This window comes from Anabrus simplex, chromosome 2, assembly GCF_040414725.1.
Source record: "Anabrus simplex isolate iqAnaSimp1 chromosome 2, ASM4041472v1, whole genome shotgun sequence".
NCBI lineage: Eukaryota > Metazoa > Arthropoda > Insecta > Orthoptera > Tettigoniidae > Anabrus > Anabrus simplex.
The window spans coordinates 73990835-74013594 of NC_090266.1; the positions used below are offsets into that span (position 1 = coordinate 73990835).

Genomic DNA, 22760 nt, shown 5'->3' on the forward strand with positions numbered 1-22760 from the left:
AAGTGAGTTATATAATGGTGTGAATGCAATGGTGATGGAAGAGAGTACTAATCAGGTGCTGGTTGTTGGGTCCTTCACAGGTTCATAGCACTAGCAAAAAACTTCTCTATCAGCTCGACCACCTGGTTCAGATCTGTAACCAACCGGGGATGGAGCAGACCTCTCGGAAACATGTATGCATCTCTTTCTCTTGCTCTTAATGTGCATGTTTTTGCATTGAAACATACAATGCCAAGCATTTTATGTAATACTGATTGGTGATGACAGTTTGGATTGCTCTTTTAGGCTGCTTGTTTCTTATGCTCGTGTAAGATGTATGTGTTTGTGTCGTAGAAATGATAAAAAATTGATCTGCCAACAGTTCTCTGCATTGCAAAGAGCCTAGCTTTTACCTTACTATATGATAGTGATTCTAAACTTTATTGTGAGCTACTGTGAAATTGTTTATATAAATGGGAACCACATATAGTCAGACTGCTTTAGTCTTTGTTCTGTGAAGGTATTTCTCAGCTGCTGGAAGAAATTTCGTACATATCATCTCAGAGGATCTTAATTAGCAGGAGAAGAGTACACGTTGACTTGTTAACAATGAGGAAATTTTTAAAAAAGTCAGTCATTTGAACACAGCATATTTCATAACAGAAAAATGGAGGTAAAGCTGAAACAAAGGCATTATTCAAACAGAATGGCACGTTGCATTATTTCAGCTGATCATACAGCAATTGACTCCCAGGACAGGAACACTTGATGTTGTGTGCCCATTGCTAACATTAAGTCATAGCTAATGGTGTAGCCATGTTGAAACACTGGGTCCTGAGAGATCCCTGAAGTTAAACAACATGGTGCGTGGTCAGTACTTAGATACGTAACTGTGTGCCATTAGCTAGAGGAGGGCAGAAAGGAACTGGCCACTCTACTGCAAGTAAACTCCAGCTCAAAACCCCTGCTAGTCAGTGGCCCCTGGCCTAGCTGAGGATACCGACTGCGTCACCAACATCAGTGTTTTTTTTTTTTTTTTTTTTTTTTTTTTTATAATAGCTGTTGTACCTATCACTGACATGTTAGTATTTCAACCGTTGCAGCAGTAACATGTTTCAGCAGAGATGAGTGGCAGCAAAATTGACAACGATGATACTTTTACCAATATTCTATTTTAGTCTAGATATGTCGATGATACTTTGGTAATACTAGACGATAGGAGCACTAGCGCCACCTCTACTCTTGACAACCTTAACAATATAGATCCAGATACCGTATTAAATTCACCCTCGAGTCGGAATCCAACAGACAAATTAACTTAATTAACTTAAATTAAATTAACTTTCTAGACCTCGCGATAAGCAGGCTCCCATCCTCCCTAACATACAGTATATATAGAAATCTCACACAAAATGCTACAACCATAAGATAGGATTTTACACATCCTTACACACAAAAATGTGCTACTTATAATAGCATTTAAACTACCAATGTCAAAGACAAATTTAAAGAAAGAATTAGACACAATCCGTTCCATTGCCAAATTTAATGGATATAATGACTGTTTCATAGAAAGAATAATTAATAAATTCAAGCATCGACTAAATACAATGTTAGAAAAAGAAAAACCCAACCCTGTTACATATTCTACCTTCACTTTCAACGAAAACGTTTACAGTATCGCCAACATTTTTAAGAAACATAATATCAAGATATCCTTTCATACCAACAGTATGTGGAAATAATACATAACTCCAACACAATAAACAAAAATAACACCTTCTTGTGGTCAGGGGTATACTGGTTTAGTTGCAATAACTGCAATTCCTCGTACATAGGGCAGACCGGAAGAAACTTCAAAATTACGTACATGGAACACATCATTGCTATTAAATACAATAGGTTTTCAGCAGTGGCCAACATATGCATGATGTGAAACATAATTTTACCACTATAGACCAAGACTTGGAGATTCTCAGGACCTTAGGGAAAGGCCCTCTTTTAGATGTCACCGAAAATTTCTTCGTACACCTCGATCAGTTTTTCACCCCCAATTTAAAACTAAATGAAATTTCTGAGAAAGCCAAGGTTCTTTACGACTTTCTTATTACGGTTCTTAAAGGTATTAAGTTTTTGAGAAAGCATTTAATTTTCCATGCATTACATAACACCCTCCCTTGCCATAAGTCCCCACCGCATTGCCCTCCAGACCTGCCCCCAAAACCTCCCCCGCAGGCGGTTCCTCTCCAAGCCCCTCCCCTCCCTTCCCTTCCTCCCCTCTCGTATCTACCTCCACTCTACCCCCACAAACCAGCTCCAGTTGTCAACTCCTCTCCATAGAGTAAGCTTCTTGGCATGCTGCAGCAAGGCGAGTCTCACACTATAACTCTCTATACCTTTGCTTCATATGACTTGCCCTTTATAGAACACCATATTAAAATCAGCTCCCCTTTTTCTCTAGGTTTTTTTTTTTGAACTGAGGAACCTCGGTCATACATATCATCCTAGGACCTACATGTACAATGAAAACCACCTTTCAACGTGCATAGTACAATTTTAAGATAAGAAGACTATGCCACCAACAGCGCTCAGATGATTCCTCAGTGCTGAATTTCACTATGAATAGGACACTTATCAGGATTTTAATGTGTTCATTAAGCTTTATCATACCACAACCCAACTTTACAGAAAGTGGCTCAACTTACGCATAGTTATGCTTAGTTTTCAGCTATTTAATGATAAGATTTGTGGTACCAGTAGAGGCCTACCGAGCTCGATAGCTGCAGTCGCTTAAGTGCGGCCAGTATCCAGTAATGGGTTCGAACCCCACTGTCGGCAGCCCTGAAGATGGTGTTCCGTGGTTTCCCATTTTCACATCAGGCAAATGCCGGGGCTGTACCTTAATTAAGGCCACGGCCGCTTCCTTCTAATTCCTAGGCCTATCCTATCCCATCGTCGCCATAAGACCCATCTGTGTCAGTGCGACGTAAAGCAAATAGCAAATAGCAAATAAAAACAGTAGAGGCCACAGAACTAGTTGAAAATGGAAGATTGTGGAAAGGTATAGATAATTCAGAGTCCTGCAGACTGAGCGCTGAAAGGCATAACAGTCAATAATGAAGATGAACACTATCTGATCAAAAGTATCCGGACTCCTATACTCGATTGCACTTAGACTTTCCTGTGTCACATTCCCTATTATTGAACATTAATATGGGATGGGTCCATTTTTCATCTTTATGATGGCTTTAACTCTGCTGGGAACACTTTCAATGAGGTGTCCGAGTGTCCGTGGACGAATTGAAGTCCATTCTTCCTCAAGAGCCAAGGCTGCAATCTCTTGCCTTTGTTATTCATAGTCTTGATTAAATTTAGTTGTGAAAAAGTAGCTAATTTCTCTCCTCCACAAATATTCAAATGTTTCAAGATTAATTTTCAATGTTAGCCTTAGCAATTCCAGGGTTCCTGCAGACACAATTTTGTTTTTCCCTATTCTGAAGCTTTTTAAGGATTCCAGTACTATTTTGTGTAAGGGAGTGCCTTCATAGTACATCAGCAAGGTTACTGAGGTGTCTAGATGAATGTAATTCCATTGGCAACACTAGTGCTGTGGCTGGCCTATTTGCCATGTCAATTGAACTCTCACTGCCTTGTATCAGCTTTGAGTCGTGTTGAGCTACTTCTCAGTGAATATGTTGTGTTGTGGTGTGAGAAAGTGGAATAATGGAATAACATGCTAGATGAAGAAGAGTGGCATTTTCTTCCATCACCTGAAACTTTAAAGACAAAATGTTTCACAAGCTGAACGCATCCCACCATTACTATTGATATCATGAAGAAAGAATACACTTCGAATAAGCCCTAGCAGCTAGCCCCGTGTGAAGATAAATTTCGATGACTTGGCCAATAATCAGACCTGGGACCCTTGTGTCTGAAAACCAACACATTCACCGTTCAGCTACAGAGTCTGACAAAGAGTAAAGGATTTTTTGACACACACTGTAGGGACTTAAACTTTTCCTGCCCGGGAAAAGCCAACGATGAAGGATAAACACGCAACCTTCACATTCCTTTCAGAACTGAGTAGTGAAGATACTCACAGTATCTTTCATTTTTGCCTGTGATTCTCATTGTTCTCGTAGAAATGTGACATTTTTAAGAAACAATGACTTCTTTTCTACTTCTAAGGAAAGTTAAGTTTCCGAATAATTCTGCAAAATGCACTGATGCATTAATCACTAACGAAATGAAGAGGTCCTTCTCATAAGCAAATATGAGATATACTACGTAATTTTATCGTTCATATATTGAGCGCTAGTCCAGTACAGCTAAGATCACCCAGTAATGAGAAAATGTTGTTTCACAAAATTTACAACCCTTTTCACAAATATCAGATGAAATAAAAACTTTGCATACAGATTAACAATGAGTTATCTTAAGATGCATTAGTGTTTGGTAACAATTAGATCAATACTAATAAAGTTATGAATGTTCAAAGTAAGCGCTCTGTTGGAAATGGAAAAAACACCGGCACTTTTTTGGTTCAACCTGCATTAAAAATTTGAACTGGGTATGATAAAAAATTCTACTCCACATAATTAAATGTAGAATAAAATAAGCTAAATTTTGGTGAAGCTTGTTTCTATGTGGGACAAAGGATGAATTTTTATTAATGTATTAACTCGGGTGTCTATACTTTTATCCATGACAGTAGGCTCATTTATATTCCAGCTAGAGATTTTCTCAAAGTCAAAGGGTTCTTCACGTAAACATTTAAAGCTTACTCAGATAGGAGGGAAAGTTTGGAAAAAATACGTGGAACAGCTTGCGGCTTTAATCTCCATTTAACTCTCGGAATTTCAGTAATGAATGAGACTACTTCATTTAATTTACAAATAGGAGATTTGTGCATAAGTGGAGTGTCTTTTCTTGAAGCAGTCATTGCCCATATGAAAAAGCTTCTCAACTTTAGGCAGTGTAAAGAAGTGCTGACCTCTGTTTGATTTATATCCATATCAGCATTCTGGTACAAAACACATGGGAATTTTCACCGACTCTGATACAAACACTGGATTTTTTTTTTGCTGTAACATCGCAAGGAATGTAGGAACACTATATAAACAACAACTAAACTTAAGCCAGGCTGGAGCTGTTGGTGACTGCAGCACCACTCTCTGCAGTGGAGCTCCGCCAGGCCATTGCTACATTTGTAAGCACGAGGATATATGCACACTTATTCTTCACTTTGCAGTGTCGACAACTTAGTCTTATACAGTACCATGCGTTCATTCTTTTATTGAGCAACTGTACATAAGTTTGCCAGATATTTTTCATAGAAAAGAGGAGATTTTGATATTTGAAATTTTTCATCCATGATACAGAAAACTGAAAGATGTGTTATGGAAATAAAGGTATAATCTTAACAAGAAATTGTATTTTTAATATTAGACTACTAAATTATTTCCAGTTAATTAAAATATACAAAAATGACATACGTACAGTTGTTCAAATAAAAGGAATGATTGCATGATATTGAAGAAGTTCCTTGCAGATACACTTTTCTTAGAAACAATATTTGTTATGGGTATCCACAGGGTTTATATCTGCATGGAAGGTGAATTATATTTTGATAATAATTAAAATTAAGTTTGACAAAATATTAAATGCAAGTAACATATAATGCCATGTGCTCATTCTGTTTTTTTTTAAATATTTTTTTAAAATCAACTATACATTAAGCTTTTACAACCTTAGGCCTTAAAATCAGCAAAACCAAGACAGTTGACTTGGTGATGGAGTAGAAACTCTCCAACTGTTCATCTAAGAACTGAAGATGAGGAGATGGATATTGTAGACAACTTCCAGTACTTAGGTAGTGTTCTGTCCTCAGACAATACCATACAGCAAGAGATTAGCAACGGAATACAAAAAGCTTCCACATTTTATCATGCTGTACATCAAATACTTTGCAATGATACATTTCCGTTAGGTTCCAAGATCAGCTTGTAAAAAAAATATATCTGGTACATATATTGACGTATGGTCTGGAAGCAGCAACACTTACTGGATCAACAAAGAGTCGTCTTCAGACAACAGAAATGATGTTCCTCCATTCTTGTCCACAAAAATAAAAAATGGATAAAATAAGGAATGTGGATATCCGACAACAGCTTGGATTGGAAAGAAGCTTACTGGAGAGCCTTGAAGTGAAGTGATTGCAATGGTACGGTTACATGAAAAGAATGGATCTCCACAGGACTCCTCAAGCATACTTTGACCACAGTGTTCCTCGCAAGAGACCAAGAGGAAGATGTCATGATGTTTGGGAGAAGCAGATTTTCAAGGACCTTGAAATCAGAAATGTAAACTGGCGTTGAAAATATGAACATTATTTGTGGATGGACAGGACAAACTGGAGGAGGCTCGTACACAACTGCACCTGACTTGCTGGAGCCAAGAAATTATGATGATTATGATGACGACCAACTTAAATTCTAGTCAATAAGACACATTTATTACTGGGATTGATACTGTTTCTCCTTCTCCTAAGCATATGTTAGATTTACTAGCCTGGTACTAGTAGAATTTTTTTTTTTTTGACATCTAATAATTAACAGATACTGGAAGATTGAAAAATTTGTTGTATCTACAGCAAACAGCAGAATATGACTCCAACAGATCAAACAGCCTCCTCAACTTACCCAAAATACAATAACCAGAAACAAATTGAAGATTTCCAGAAGGCCCACTGTGATGGACTGTAGTGAATTTTAACATGGTGGTATTATTATTATTATTATTATTATTATTATTATTATTATTATTATTATTATTATTATTATTATTATTATTATTATTATTATCTGAGGAACATGCTTGAAATTATTTAACTGATGATTTAGCCTTCTCCTGTTCCCAAAATCTCTTCATCCTCTTATTACTGTGTGTTCCTATGGTGGTTGATAGTGTGGTGTGTTGTGTTATATGTAGATGAAGTGAAGTATATGAATGTTTAGAATGAGAACCATCATTTGATAAAACCAGTGAATGAAATGTCATTCTTATTTAGAATATACACTGTGAATTTGTGAAATTTTTCTGACATGAGCAATATCCTTTCATTTCTACCCTTTGTCATGAATTAAATTGAATTCAAAACTTTGTACGATGTTTCTGTTTGGGATTTAACTTATGGATTGAGATTTGAAACTCGGCAACAGCTGTCCTGGTAGCTTGTTGATTAGGTCAACAGTACTTGGGGAAAACATTGCAATATTTATTTATAATGTGCTATTTGTGATGTACTGTAGGTATGGTAATTCCTTTTCTGGATAGATGTTATAGTCTCGTTCCCATTTGTAGGTATATAGTGATATTTGATTGGTTTATGTGTAATGCCTGTTCATTTGGACTGCACTGTGGCAAGTATGCAGGAAAACAAAGAAAGAAAATGTATTCATTATTCCTTCTTTTTACATTGCACCAGATCACTAAATATGAATTCATAAAAGTTCATAAGTGAATCATCATTCTCTTCAACAGAATATACACATGAGTTATTAGTACCATTATTATATTACTTCCAGTTTGTAGCATGTTTTTCTCTATTCCTTAGCAAATTTTGCATTGTACTAGCTTTTGTTTTGTTTTTTTGTTGTAATGTGAATGATCCTTGGGAATTTAGTTTCTAGGGGACTGCTGTAATTTATTTATAAATTAGTGCATTTTTCCCCTCATGTTTGCTTTATTATGTTAGTCTTGTTCACTATTATATCAAATTTCTTCTTTGATTGGCCTGTTATTAGTTTCTTTGTACAGACTTAGAAAGTCTGTCACTTCTTCAGTATTTAGTCTGGCTGTGGTGAATCAGATTTGCTTTCTACATTTATTGCTTGGTTTGTTGCATGTTTCAGGTTGTCGTGTATTGTAAAAATAAATTTTTTATTAAGTATATAGTTTAGTTACTTCAGCATGGAAAAATGTACGTTACTATTATGTACCTTGTTCGATGATTATTATCATTATTTGTGAAAGTAAATTCAATACAATAGTATTATTGAACATGTTGGTAGGTAGTTTCATAAGCCATAGCAATGTTGTTACATCATCGAAATATGTGGAAACATGATAAGGCTGGTATTATGTTGGAAACCCTGCATTATACACTAGTGAAGGCCAACACAGTGCCCGACGTAGTGTGTGTATGTCTGACCTTGCTTCTGGATAGATGTAAGTAAAGCGCGACTGTGTGAAAATTGCAGTTCTTCGTGGCAGAAAGCCCCATCAATGTCGTGGGGAGTTACAAGAATCTGTGAACAATAGGCATTGCCATATCGAAGTGCTGCAGGTCGGGTGGCTGCCTTCCAATATGGATGCGTAGCAACTGTGGACTGGATTTATAGTGAACATGTCAACCAATCAATCACTACTTATCTGCATTTAGGGCAGTCACCCAGGTGGCAGATTCCCTATCTGTTGTATTCCTAGCCTTTACTTAAATGATTTCAAAGAAAATGGAAATTTATTGAACATCTCCCTTGGTAAGTTATTCCAATCCCTAACCCCCCTTCCTATAAACGAATATTTGCCCCAATTTGTCCTCTTGAATTCCAACTTTATCTTCATATTGTGGTCTCTCCTAATTTTAAAGGTACCATCTCTCCACTGACACATTGGAACATACCGCTTAGTCGAGCAGCTCGTCTCCTTTCCCCCAAGTTTTCCCAGCCCAAACTTTGCAACATTTTTGTAACACTATTCTTTTGTTGGAAATCACCTAGAACAAATCGAGCTGATTTTCTTTGGATTTTTTCCAGTTCTCGAATCAAGTAATCCTGGTGAGGGTCCCATACACCGGAACCATACTCTAGTTGGGGTCTTACCAGGGACTTATATGCCCTCTCCTTTACATCCTTACTACAACCACTAAACACCCTCATAACCATGTGCAGAGATCTGTACCCTTTATTTACAATCCCATTTATGTGATTACCCCAGTGAAGATCTTTCCTTGGATGTTCCATGTCCACCCACATATATGTCTGTGCCCATTATCAAACTGTGCTTAATGGAAGACCAACATTGGACTGTGTAAGAATTATTCACACATGTAGGTATGTCTGACTCAACAGCATTTTGCATTTTGTGACTGGACTTGCAGGTCTGCAAGAAGTGTTTGAAGTGCAGAAGTACATGCTTTATGAGACCTGTCATTGCTATCTGGAGGGATTTCATCACGGAAAGAACAGCATGCTCAGTCGCATTACTGCACTTGATGAAACTTTGACATGAGCATGCGAACCAGAACTGAAGCATCAGTCAACTGAATGACATCAAATGCAGCATCATGACAACACAGATTGCATCAGAATCCATCACCCCTCGTAGGTCATGCTGCTTTTGGCATGTTAGAGCCAAGGTGTTCTTGAGTGTCATGTTCATGAGGGCCACACTGTCAATGCCTAGTACTACTGCTTGTTTCTGCAGGGCCATCTGTCTCGTACACTTCGGTGGGAACATTCATCAGTGCTGGAAAAAGCCATACTTCTCCATGATAACACTGCAGCCCACACTGCGGTTTCCATCAGAGACCTTGCACAGCAGTGGGGGGCGGGAGGTCTTAAAACACCCTCCATATTCACCAGATCTCAATCTATGCGACTTTGATCTCCTTCCGAAACTGAAGCAGCAGTTTCATGGGATGAGCTTTGCCATCATAATGGCATATTAGTAAAAGCTGGTGTTCATTGACACAACGATTGGTATTCATTGCCTTTCCCATTGTTCACAATAGTGTGTTGACACACTGGGGGTTTATTTTGAAGGATGTTAGCTATTTGTAATGCATGTTTGTGTTCAGTTTGTGCATAATGAAATACTACAACACTGTGTTCTGTATATGTATGTTTCAGTTACCCCCTGGTGTTAGTAGCTCTTGTACCCCGATTCCATACGATTGAGACCCATATTGCCTTTGCCTTTCAACACACATCATGGATTTCCTGTGCTTCAGCATTATTGTATGATATAACACAGTTATGAAATGACTCACCTCCTGTTGGAATGTCCGAGTTAACTTTAGTAGTATTGCAGCACTGTTAAGGTTAATTGACATTTGCTGGGAAATATATGTAATAATGAGAATATAGAGTAGATATGTATTTTTCAGTCCATAATAATTCCATGAAAAGATTTACATTTAAATGTAACTTATAGCTTTTCAGTCTCTCGAATACAAAGTTCAATATAAATACTGTATTACACCATAACATACTTGTGAAAAAGTACACTACTAAACACCCGATATTTGGAAATATTTATGTTTATTTCTGTCCAGACACGTAGGAATTGGAAATTTGGAACTTCTCTTAATGAAGTCCTGCTTTTTGTCTCCACTGCCCAACCACTCAGAAGATGGCTTGAGCCTAGAGTGTTCAAAGGCTTCAGCAGTGCCGCGAGACTCGTTCTGTAGCATCAGTCAATAGGTTTACCTAACACATGTTCACGAATAACTCCTATACTATAATGTCCATTTCTTCATAAATAAAATCTCTTCATTTTTCCCTAGCTCCCTATCTCCTCCTTTGTAATGGTGTCCTTTTGTTTTATTTAATGTCCAAAGCTGAGTTTTGCCACAGCTGAAATTCGACATAATATTGTGTATATGGTATAGAACCTTTTCACTTGCTTCAAGAAATGTTGACTTTTAATTCAATGTTAACAACACACACCTTTTAGGCATCACCCTGTCTCAGAAAATGTCACAAATATATGGACAAGGTGTGATTATCTTGTATTAGGTAGGGAAGTATGTGGAACAATAGGCATTACAAGAAATGACCACTAACAAAGAATGGAAGGAAGAGAGAAAGCAGGAAAGATATGATACAAATATTCCAGTCATTTACCATTTCAGCTGCTAGGTAGTTAGCAAAAATAAATCCCTTTCTTCTTCCAAGAATGCTAGCATATCCAGTAAAGCATTCACAAACAACTTTGTTTATGTGAATGACTTAGACAAAAATATTTTAAGTACTTATAGTACAGTGTGTACTAAAGCAAAGTAAATGTAAAACACTGTAATAATTTCTAAATTATACGAGTTTCAAACAAATCTGGACAAACTTTTTTTGAAATAACTTTCTGATATGTATCCCCATGCTTGAGGTAAGCCAATTTTTATTTTGCAGTAAGCCAGGCTGAGTGGCTCAGATGGTTGAGGCGCTGGCCTTGTGACACCAAATTGGCAGGTTCGATCCTGGCTCAGTCTGGTGGTATTTGAAGGGGCTCAAATACGTCAGCCTCGTGTCGGTAGATTTACTGGCACGTAAAAGAACTCCTGGGGACAAAATCTGGCACTTCGGCATCTCCAAAAACCATCAAAAAGTAGTTAGTGGGACGTAAAAACAATAACATTACTTTTGCAGTAAGGCTTTGCTGGAGAATCCACACACTTCCTTTGCCTCCTAAACATTTGTGGATCACTTTTTTTAGACTTTTCTTGCATGTATGAATTTTGTATATTCTTCTCTAATGTCATGTTTGACAATTTGGTGAACATGCTTATACATTTTATTGTGATATTCAGATCACTCATTCTTTCCCTCTGTTATGTTTTGGCTTGTATGCCCTTAATAATTCCCTGTCTAAACAAGGTAGATATTCTAGATTTCCTTGTGGCAGATAAAAGCAGCGAGAATATTTTGTAAAAGTGTTTTAACACGGCAATTTGGATCTGAATAAGAGCCAAAATCAGATCAATTTGCTTGCTTTAATAAACTATATGGGACATTCAAATTTGCTTTAGTATTAGTCTTCCACATTTGAATTTGGGCTATGACTTTCCCTATTTTGCACTTTAGGTAAATCAAGATTTAATTCAACAGTTAGTAGATTCACACCTGCAGCTACAAGTGAACATGAAGACATTTTTAGAGTAATTATGCTTTCAGTGTTTGTATGAGATTGAGAATACTTCCTTTTGCATTCTTAATATCATTTAATAAATGTAGATTGAAAAAAGACCATATAATAGTACAGATTTTTAAATTACTAGCCTCCATGATCAGAATTAAATTACACCTATTTTTTCCTCCCTAGAAGATTGAAATCTTCATTTACTTTTAAATTATGTAGACACATAAAGAGGTCTTCTACTAAAGTTTTGGAAAAGGACAGATAAACCTTGGACTTGGTAGCTGGGGGTATGTATACACCAGTAATGTTATGTTACACCATTAATAAATAAGGTAATGCTAATAGCTTCAGTATTTTCATGAAACACCTAAACATTTTTGACACAGAAATTATTTCTAACTGTGATTAGGAAGCCATTCCTAATCTATCAGTACAGTCTCTCCTGAAAACTGTGTAATGATTATGAAATAGTTCTGAATAGAAACACTGTCAGTTAGCCGTGTATCAGAGATTAAGTATACATCCAAATTGGAGGATAAAACAGTCATAAAAAGACACTCTTGTCTTCTTGTGAAGACCTCTTGCATACTAGTAGTACAGAATGCAGAAAAACAAACTACTGAAATTACAGAGATACATTATTATAACTTGCAAGGTTATAACTTCTCTGATTGCGTCTGTACAGCATGTGTTCAAAATGTGAACCCTCACGTCGTGCACATTGTTCATAATGGTCCTGTAGATTGTTGAACATGTTGATGAACAGAGGTTGCCGCAAGGACACAAAAATTTACTGTATATTCTGTCAATTTGGGATCATTCCTAGGTGTGTCATCCGACTGGAAAACAGATCCTTTCAGAATGCCCCAAATGATGAGCATGTATATAATTTCTGTAAACTAACATGGTTTAAACATTTAAAGAGGATGGAGGAGGAAAGAATACTAAAACAGATGATGAAGATGAAGTTCGAGGGAAATAGAGCGAGAGGGAGACCTAGAACCGTGTGGATCAACTCAGTAAAGAGGAGTGCAAGGAAAAGAAACCTGCACTGGGACAAAATGGTGGAAGGAGAGAGGAAGGTGGAGAAGGGCTGTAAATGCCTCGACCTGGCAGGAGCTGGATAAGGGGAAAGAAGGATAATGATGATTATAATTTCAATACTCTTTGTTTTTCTGTGTACAGTATATTAAAGTACTATGATATTTGTCATACTTGAAAATTACAGCAAATTATCTAATCATCAAATGTGCAAATTATATTATGACAAGTAGGGTGGTCTTATGTCCAGCCCTGAGGTCAAGGGTTTGCAAGCCTGCTGCTTTCCAAGAGGGATTGGGTTATTTTCTGTCAGGTTAGGGAATTTTACTAGAATCTGTGGGCTGATTCAAGGTCCATACAACCTACGTTAGAACAATCAAGAAGCTATATGATGGTGAGATAGCACTCCCGGTCTAGAAAGCCAAGAATAATGGCCGAGAGGATTTGTTGCACTGACCACGTGTCGCCTCATAATCTGCAGGCTATCGAGCTTAGCAGCGGTAGCTTGATAGGCCAAGGTAGTGCCGTGAGGTGAAGGGGAGTGTGGTCAAGTAGAGTTAGTTTGTAGGAAGTCTACTGTATGCCTAAAATTGCCATTATCACGAATAAAATCGACTTGAAATATTGAAGAAAGATATAATAAAACAAACTAAAAATTTGTGGCATATAACTGATTATTAAAGATAACTTAAGCTTTTAAATTATATCCAGATATTTCTAACTGAATCTAAATTTAATAATATTAGGCATTTTATGAGATATTGTGCTTTTGGCTGTTTAGGTAAAAAAGTGAGTATACATTGTTCTCCTAGCCTCTAACAACCCCGAATATCATATATGATACGTCAGTTGTTTTATTTTTTCCCAGCTCAGACAATAAGTGTAGCCTGTGGTGAACCTGTTGTATCATATTTGATATATTCTGCACTTTACATTTGTAATCATTTTGCTGTTTTTTATTCAGCATTATAGGTGGCAACACTGTGCGAATATCAAAACTTGCTATGGTCCCGGATGTATCATATATGATACATCATACGATACATAACCTGCACTCCCCAAAAAAACCCTAGACCCCCAAATACTGCTTTTAAAGGAATGTCTTATTCTGCCCCTTTAGATCAACCTAATGTCTGTATCTCTCCCCACACCCCCAGCCAGAACATTTTTGCTCCCTAAAACTATACTTAAATATGCAGTATATATTTTATGCAGACTTGTCGTAATTTGTTCTCTAAGAGCCCATTACACCCAAAAAGGTGTTTAGAATGACTAATCACTGTCAGCAGCCCTGAATATGGTTTTCTGTGGTTTCCCATTTTCACACCAGGCGAAAGCCGGGGCTGTAACTTAATTAAGGCCACGGCTGCTTCCTTCCACTTCCTTCCACTTCCTAGGCGTCTCCTATCCCATCGTCTAAGACCTATCTGTGTCAGTGCAACGTAAAGCAAAAAAGAAAAAAGACTAAATTTGGCCTTGGGTCTCTACAGGGTTAGTGAGGATATTAGTAAGGTGGCTTATGATTCTATTTTTATTTTTATTATAAATAATACTTTTGTCAGTTTGGATAACAAAGTGTGTGTGTATCTTTCTCCTAGGTGACGGTAGATGGTCAGGTGGTTTACGATTCTGGTCGTCCAACTGGTAACCCTGCTGCTGACTACTCAGAAGGAGCCAGTCATGTCCTAGCAGTTATTCACCAGATTCTGAATCATCATCGTGCCTTGGAGCAAAAGTGGCACGCCAAGAAGATAAAACTTCACCAGCGACTTGCTCTAAGGCTCTTCCAGGAAGATGTCAAGCAGGTAGTTAATATTAAAGTTACATGGAGTCTGTAATTTAGTGAAGAATAAATTTCTTAACTACCATTGCTTTACTAGAATTTTTAATTCTCTTCTAATCTGTAATCTATCTAGTTTAATCTAGTCTAATCTATCTAGGAACATGTTCTGACCGACCGACCGACCGACCGACCGACCATTACCGAGCCAAAACTGCTGGACATAATGAAATGAAATTTTGAGGATACATTTATATTACAATGCAGGTGCTCGCTAAGGGGTAAAAAGGGGGGTGAAATAAAAAAAATGAGTGCATCTATATCTCAAAACTTTAAAAGTTTACAGATGAAAAATTGGTATTTGCTATCATATCGGGGGAGCAAGAATTTAAAAAAAAAGTAGAGCCAGTTGTTCAACCAGTTGTCCTTTTAAAAATAGACTGCACCAAGTCTACTTAGAATTCAGTTTTCTACAAATAAACAAAAATTCATTGTTCATTTTATTTTTAACTCTAGAAGTTTTCCAGGAAATTTACCTTTCTGTGATTTGGTGCATGCTTTATTGTATGAAAACCAAAATAACAGGAGCATGTATTCAAGATTTAGAATGGAATTTTCTTAAAAAATTTAATTTGCATGTTCTATGTAACTCTAACAATTTGTGAGATAATAATGCTTTTGCATGTTAAAGGAGCATTTTAAGCATACTACCCCGACGGCTTGCATGTTGAACATTATTATAGCCGGGTGAATTTGGGTGAAAATCGTTATTGGTATCCATTAATGGTGGAAGTCCAACAGTTCTTATACATACATACATACATCATCATTATAGATTGTTATGCCTTTCAGCGTTCAGTCTGCAAGCCTCTGTGAATTTACTAAATGTCGCCACAATCCTCGATTTGCAACTAGTGTTGTGGGCTCATTTAGTTCTATACCTCTTATCTTTAAATCGTTAGAAACCAAGTCTAACCATCGTCGCCTTGATCTCCCTCTACTTCTCTTACCCTCCATAGCAGAGTCCATTATTCTCCTAGGTAACCTATCCTCCTCCATTCGCCTCACATGACCCCACCACCGAAGCCGGTTTATGCGTACAGCTTCATCCATCGAGTTCATTCCTAAATTAGCCTTTATCTCCTCATTCCGAGTACCCTCCTACCATTGTTCCCACCTGTTTGTACCAGCAATCATTCTTGCTACTTTCATGTCTGTTACTTCTAATTTATGAATAAGATATCCTGAGTCCACCCAGCTTTCGCTCCCGTAAAGCAAAGTTGGTCTGAAAACAGACCGATGTAAAGATAGTTTCGTCTGGGAGCTCACTTCCTTCTTACAGAATACTGCTGATCGCAACTGCGAGCTCACTGCGTTAGCTTTACTACACCTTGATTCAATCTCACTTACTGTATTACCATCCTGGGAGAACACACAACCTAAATACTTGAAATTATCGACCTGTTCTAGCTTTGTATCACCAATCTGACATTCAATTCTGTTGAATTTCTTACCTACTGACATCAATTTAGTCTTCGAGAGGCTAATTTTCATACCATACTCATTGCACCTATTTTCAAGTTCCAAGATATTAGACTGCAGACTTTCGGCACAGTCTGCCATTAAGACCAAGTCGTCAGCATAGGCCAAACTGCTTACTACATTTCCACCTAACTGAATACCTCCCTGCCATTTTATACCTTTCAGCAGATGATCCATGTATAGTACGAACAGCAAAGGTGAAAGATTACAGCCTTGTCTAACCCCTGTAAGTACCCTGAACCAAGAACTCATTCTACCATCAATTCTCACTGAAGACCAATTGTCAACATAAATGCCTTTGATTGATTTTAATAATCTACCTTTAATTCCATAGTCCCCCAGTATAGTGAACATCTTTTCCCTCGGTACCCTGTCACATGCTTTCTCTAGATCTACGAAACATAAACACAACTGCCTATTCCTCTCGTAGCATTTTTCAATTACCTGGCGCATACTGAAAATCTGATCCTGACAGCCCCTCTGTGGTCTGAAACCACACTGGTTTTCATCCAACTTCCTCTCAACGACTGATCGCACCCTCCCTTCCAAGATGCCAGTGAATACTTTGCCTGGTATACTAATCAATGAGATACCTTGATAGTTGTTGCAATCCTTCCTGTTCCCTTGCTTATAGATAGGTGCAATTACTGCTTTTGTCCAATCTGAAGGTACCTTATCAACACTCCACGCTAATTTTACTACTCTGTGAAGCCATTTCATCCCTGCCTTCCCACTATACTTCACCATTTCAGGTCTAATTTCATCTATTTCTGCTGCCTTATGACAATGGAGTTTATTTACCATCCTTTCCACTTCCTCAAGCATAATTTCACCAACATCATTTTCCTCCTCCCCATGAGCTTGGCTGTTTGCAACACCACCAGGATGATTTCCTTTTACATTGAGAAGATGTTCAAAATATTCCCTCCACCTCTCCAGTGATTCCCTGGGAGCTATTGTGAGTTCACCTGAATTACTCAAAACACTGTTCATTTCCTTTTTCCCTCCCTCCCTTCCTAAGATTCTTTATTACTGTCCAGAAAGGTTTCCCTGCTGCTTGACCTAGCCTTTCCTGGTTATTACCAAAATCTTCCCATGACTTCTTTTTGGATTCAACAACTATTTGTTTCGCTCTTTTTCTTTCATCTACGTACAAATCCCTGTAAGCCTCGGCCCCTGTTTGGAGCCATTTCTGATAAGCCTTCTTTTTACATTTACAGGCTGCTCTCACTTCATCATTCCACCAAGATGTTCGCCTTTTCCCATCTTTAAATACAGTTGTTCCTAGGCTTTCCCTTCCTGTTTCTACTACAGCATCCCTGTATGGCACCCATTCACTTTCTATATCCTGAACCTGCTTACTGTCTACTGTTCGAAACTTCTCAGTAATCATATCCATATACTTCTGTTTAATTTCCTCGTCCTGGAGATTATACATTTTTTAAAAAAATTTACTATTGGCTTTACATCGCACTGATACAGATAGATCTCATGGCGACATTGGGATAGGAAATGTCTAGGAGTGGGAAGAAAGTGGCCATGGCCTTAAGTAAGGTCCAACCCCAGAAGTTGCCTGGTGTGAAGATGGGAAACCACAGAAAACCATTTTTAGGCTGCCAACAGTGAGGTTCGAACCCACTATCTCCTGATTACAGGCTCACAGCTGCTAGCTCCTAACCACATGGCCAACGTGCTTGGTGTTGTACTTTTCTTATTCTGTGAGGTAAACTTTAAAGTAGAAGGCTACTGACAATGAAAGAAAATGTGGAGTTAGTCAAAGGCTAAGAAAGCCAGTGTTCTACCACTTGAGCAACTCAGCCTGGCATTGTCAAATGATATAGACCATTAGAGTACTGTACCCTATTATATCTGCACTAGCTGCTGTGATAAAAGCTGTATCTCACATAAAATCTGTGTGAATCATGTTAAAACATTATTCAGCTGTTATCAAGACACTAAGACTTTTCAGTGTTACATAATATTTCTCATGTACAACAACAACAACAACAACAACAACAACAACAACAACAACAACAGAGTGATGAGGAAGGAGGAGCGGGAGGAGTATCAACCTCATAAAAAAAAACCAGGGTCCATGTGGCTCCGGATGGTAGCACCCTGTTATAGGGGCCCTACTTTGGGTTACTAGGCGAAACTGGTCAACGGTCTCGGGGGCGGAAGAGGAATCTATCTATTTCCCAACGGCACAGAGAGCAGAAGAACCTAAGAGAGCACACCTCGAAAAGAAAAGCAACTTAAAACTTGGATGCGACTGTTTCCGAATCGGGTTGCTTCCTGGTCAGCGTCGGATTCCATGTTAGGGGCGACTGTTCTATAACTCCAGGTCTCACCAACTTGGTTTTACCTTTGGATGGGGTTCTACCATATCCCCCAAACTTGAAATCACGCAACTACCATGCTGGCAAAACGTACGGAATCTAGTACCCCAGCCGGCTTAATCCGGGGCCAGAATTCTGGTTCAAGTACGGCAAAGGATTCTGTGGGCCCTACACCATCATGTTTGGGTCAGTCAGAGGATCCATCACCCCACAAACTCAGAACGAAAGAGAAGCATTTCTTTGGCACACTCAATGTGAACACCCTTTTAAATGTTGGTAAACAAAAGGAACTGATCAAAGTACTTGATTAATATAAGATCAAAGTTCTAGCGTTCCAAGAAACAAGATTTATTTCAGATGAAGTGTCGGCTATTGGAAACTACAGCATACTAAAGGATGGCCAGTTATAAAAAACCAAGAATCCAGTGTTAATATTGGGGCAGCCTTCTTTATTCAGAACTCTATAACAGAATCTATAGTAGACTTCAGATCTTCATCTCCCAGACTGTGTGTACTAACTCTCAAAAGTGGAAACAAATTGTACTCCGTCTTCAATGCTCATGCTCCAGTTAATGAAGATAACAGAAAGAATCCAGAGAAAGTAGAAGAATTTGGTCACAACTTGAAGAAGAACTGTTCAGAACCCCTGAAAAACATGTCAGGATCTTGATGGGAGATTTTAATACTCAGATTGAAAAAGAGAGAAAATTTCGTAACATTGTTGGAACATACATGGTTCACAAAAGGACAAACAGAAATGGTGAAAGACTGATAGATGTTTGTGAATCATTTGGCATGAAAATAATGTCCACTTACTTCAAGAGAGCTCCCAAGTGGATGATGACATGGCGATCATCTAACTCCATGCTAGGAGAATTCCAAATTGACCGTGTAGCGACCACTAGCCCGAAGGAAATAATGAATGTCTGAGTGAAGAAAGGTGCTAATTTTGATTCCGACCACTATCTAACAAGGATAACCGTGAGACCCACACCTTGTAACCGTAGAAAGAAACCCCTCAGAATACTGAAGTACAGAATTGAAGAACTCAAAAGTCAGCGAAGAAATAGTAGTGAAGTATCAGAAAGAACTTGACATGTGAATCCTATGAGTGGAACAAAATGGCTCGAAAGATTCAGGAAGCAGCGAAACAAACAATTTTTCTTGCTAAGAAGAAGAAACATCCATGGTGGAATGATGAGTGTGAAGATGTTCTACGAAGACAATCAGAAGCTTGGAACAACTGGAACTCCAACAAACAGAACTTCGAAGAATTTAAGATGCGATGAATTTAAGAGGCGTAGGAAAAGGACAGCAAAGGTGTTCAAGAATGCGAAAAGAAGGTTCAAAAGAGACCAGCTGAGAGAGATAGAAGATAATTTCAAAAAACAGCACCAGGAACTTCTATCAGACGTTTAAGACAAAACTTCGAGGTTACTTGTCACCCAACATTTGTTTCAAAAATGATCAAGGTAAGCTGATTATGAGGAACAAACAGAACTGTGAACACTTGGCTAAATATTTCAAAGAACTGCTCAACTGTGATCCACCTCAAGATAAACTGACGTTCCAGAAACCAGAAAGTACACTTCATGAATCAACCCCGCCAGATAAGAACGAAATAAAGGAAATCATAAAGAGCTTGAAAAATAACAAAGCATCTGGCAAGGATTCAGTTGTTGCTGAACTTCTGAAATATGCAGGGGATAACTTTCTGGAACAACTTGAAACACTCTTTCAACAGCTCTGGTCCACAGGAGAGATGAATTCTGATCTTGAAGATGGCACAAACACTCAGCCCCCTCCACCACCTATGGGAATTAACACATTAATGTTAAAATCCCTTACAAATTTGGATTATAGTAGAATGAGATTTTCTTTTAATGTAGAAAATAATTACTTCCTATTTCATTCTCTGTAGCTGAAAAGCTCATTAAGTTGAGTTGCTGGCATCTCCTGTGTGCTTATGTAATGTTTACAAGTAAAAAAAGAGCTTTGTTGACTTGGTTGGCAGAAAATTAATTATTTTATATCCTAAATCAAATATTCAATCCTGGCTCATGTAAAGTGTCCTTTGAAGGGAAGTTCTTTCTCTGAGGCTGGTCTTAGAAGGTAGAATTAAGAAAACCACAACCACATTTTAAGGGTTCTAGGAACAACTGTGTGTAAAGATGGGAAAAGGCGAACATCTTGGTGGAATGATGAAGTGAGAGCAGCCTGTAAACGTTAAAAGAAGGCTTATCAGAAATGGCTCCAAACAAGGGCCGAGGCAGACAGGGATTTGTACGTAGATGAAAGAAACAGCGCGAAACAAATAGTTGTTGAATCCAAAAAGAAGTCATGGGAAGATTTTGGTAATAACCTGGAAAGGCTAGGTCAAGCAGCAGGGAAACCTTTCTGGACAGTAATAAAGAATCTTAGGAAGGGAGGGAGGGAGGGAAAAAGGAAATGAACAGTGTTTTGAGTAATTCAGGTGAACTCACAATACATCCCAGGGAATCACTGGAGAGGTGGAGGGAATATTTTGAACATCTTCTCAATGTAAAAGGAAATCATCCTGGTGGTGTTGCAAACAGCCAAGCTCATGGGGAGGAGGAAAATGATGTTGGTGGAATTATGCTTGAGGAAGTGGAAAGGATGGTAAATAAACTCCATTGTCATAAGGCAGCAGGAATAGATGAAATTAGACCTGAAATGGTGAAGTATAGTGGGAAGGCCGGGATGAAATGGCTTCACAGAGTAGTAAAATTAGCGTGGAGTGTTGGTAAGGTACCTTCAGATTGGACAAAAGCAGTAATTGCACCTATCTATAAGCAAGGGAACAGGAAGGATTGCAACAACTATCGTGGTATGTCATTGATTAATATACCAGGCCAGTAGCGTAGCCAGGATATTTCAGTTTGGGGGGGGGGGGGGGGGCATTCATCCAGAATTTTATTTTGATAGGTGTCCAAACTTCCATAGTTTAGGTGGTGTAGAATACCGAAAAAGGAAATGAGTGTCCTTGGATCCAAGTAAGAGTGGTGGATTCGTGCGGATTCCAGAAGCTAATAGTAATTTCCTTCTTCTTCTTCCCCACTTTTCACACATCTGTGGGGTCGCAGGTGCGAAATGTGTCGAACATGTGGATTTGGCCCTGTTTTACGGCCGGATGGCCTTCCCGACACCAACCCTATATAGAGGGATGTGATCAGTGGTGTGTGTTTATTTGGTGGTTGGTAATGTAGTATGTTGTCTGAATATGAATATGTTGGGACAAACACCCAGTCCCAAGCCAGAAGAATTATTCAGACGCGATTAAAATCACCGACCCAGCCGGGAATCGAACCCGGAACCGTCTGAACCGAAGGCCTCAGCATTGATCATTCAGCCAATGAGTCGGACTCCGGAAGCTAATATTAATGCACATTATATATAAAATGCTCAATAAAAGAACTTTCGTTAAAACTCCTGGGGTGTCTGGACTCCTTGGACGACAAGCCCCGGTCCCTCGGCTACCTCTGTTACTCCCATCCCAACATAACTGCAGCATTTCATATATTCCGCGTAGAAGTGAAATGAATGCAAGAATAAACACTTTGAGTAAGGATGCAATATTCTGGTTTAGAACAAATACGGTAATGTTATAATAATAATGGTCATGTGATAAGCAATAAAGAAGTGACATTTTATACAAATAATGCGGCAAAGATACACACACAAACACGCGTGTGCATCGTCCTTCTTGTCCATGGCTAGATGATGAAGGCAAGAGAATGATGGCCCACCGTGACTCGTTATTTCAACATTATAAACAAACCCTAGATGACACAGACTTCGAATCTAACCGCATCTTAAGAAATCGCACAAAGCAGTTAATCAGAAATTTAAAAAAATGCATAAATTTTCGGATTTCAGCTAACAACTTAAATTCTAATCGCGCATGGGACCAACTTAGAGCTCTGGGAATAGGAAAACATCAACAGAGACAGACAACTCCTGACATTCCACTTGACGAACTGAACGATTACTTTAGTAGAATAAATATTCAACCTACCCAAATTAACTGCACCGACTCACCGCCCTCCCATCCAGCCAATCTGCCATTCACATTTCACAGTGTCACAGAAAATCAGGTTAAAAGGCTTTGTACTCGATAAAATCAAAGACTACAGGTGTATATG

At 38.4% G+C, this 22760-nt stretch overlaps 1 protein-coding gene across 1 annotated transcript in view; it reads left to right on the plus strand.

The window, feature by feature from the left end:
- trio (trio Rho guanine nucleotide exchange factor) overlaps positions 1-22760 on the plus strand; it is a 1596874-nt gene that overhangs the window by 471148 nt on the left and 1102966 nt on the right. Inside the window, exons 12-13 of the mRNA XM_067140202.2 lie at positions 81-173; positions 14535-14741. Of these exons, the coding sequence (XP_066996303.2) occupies positions 81-173; positions 14535-14741 (300 nt within the window). The remainder of the gene's footprint in view (positions 1-80; positions 174-14534; positions 14742-22760) is intronic.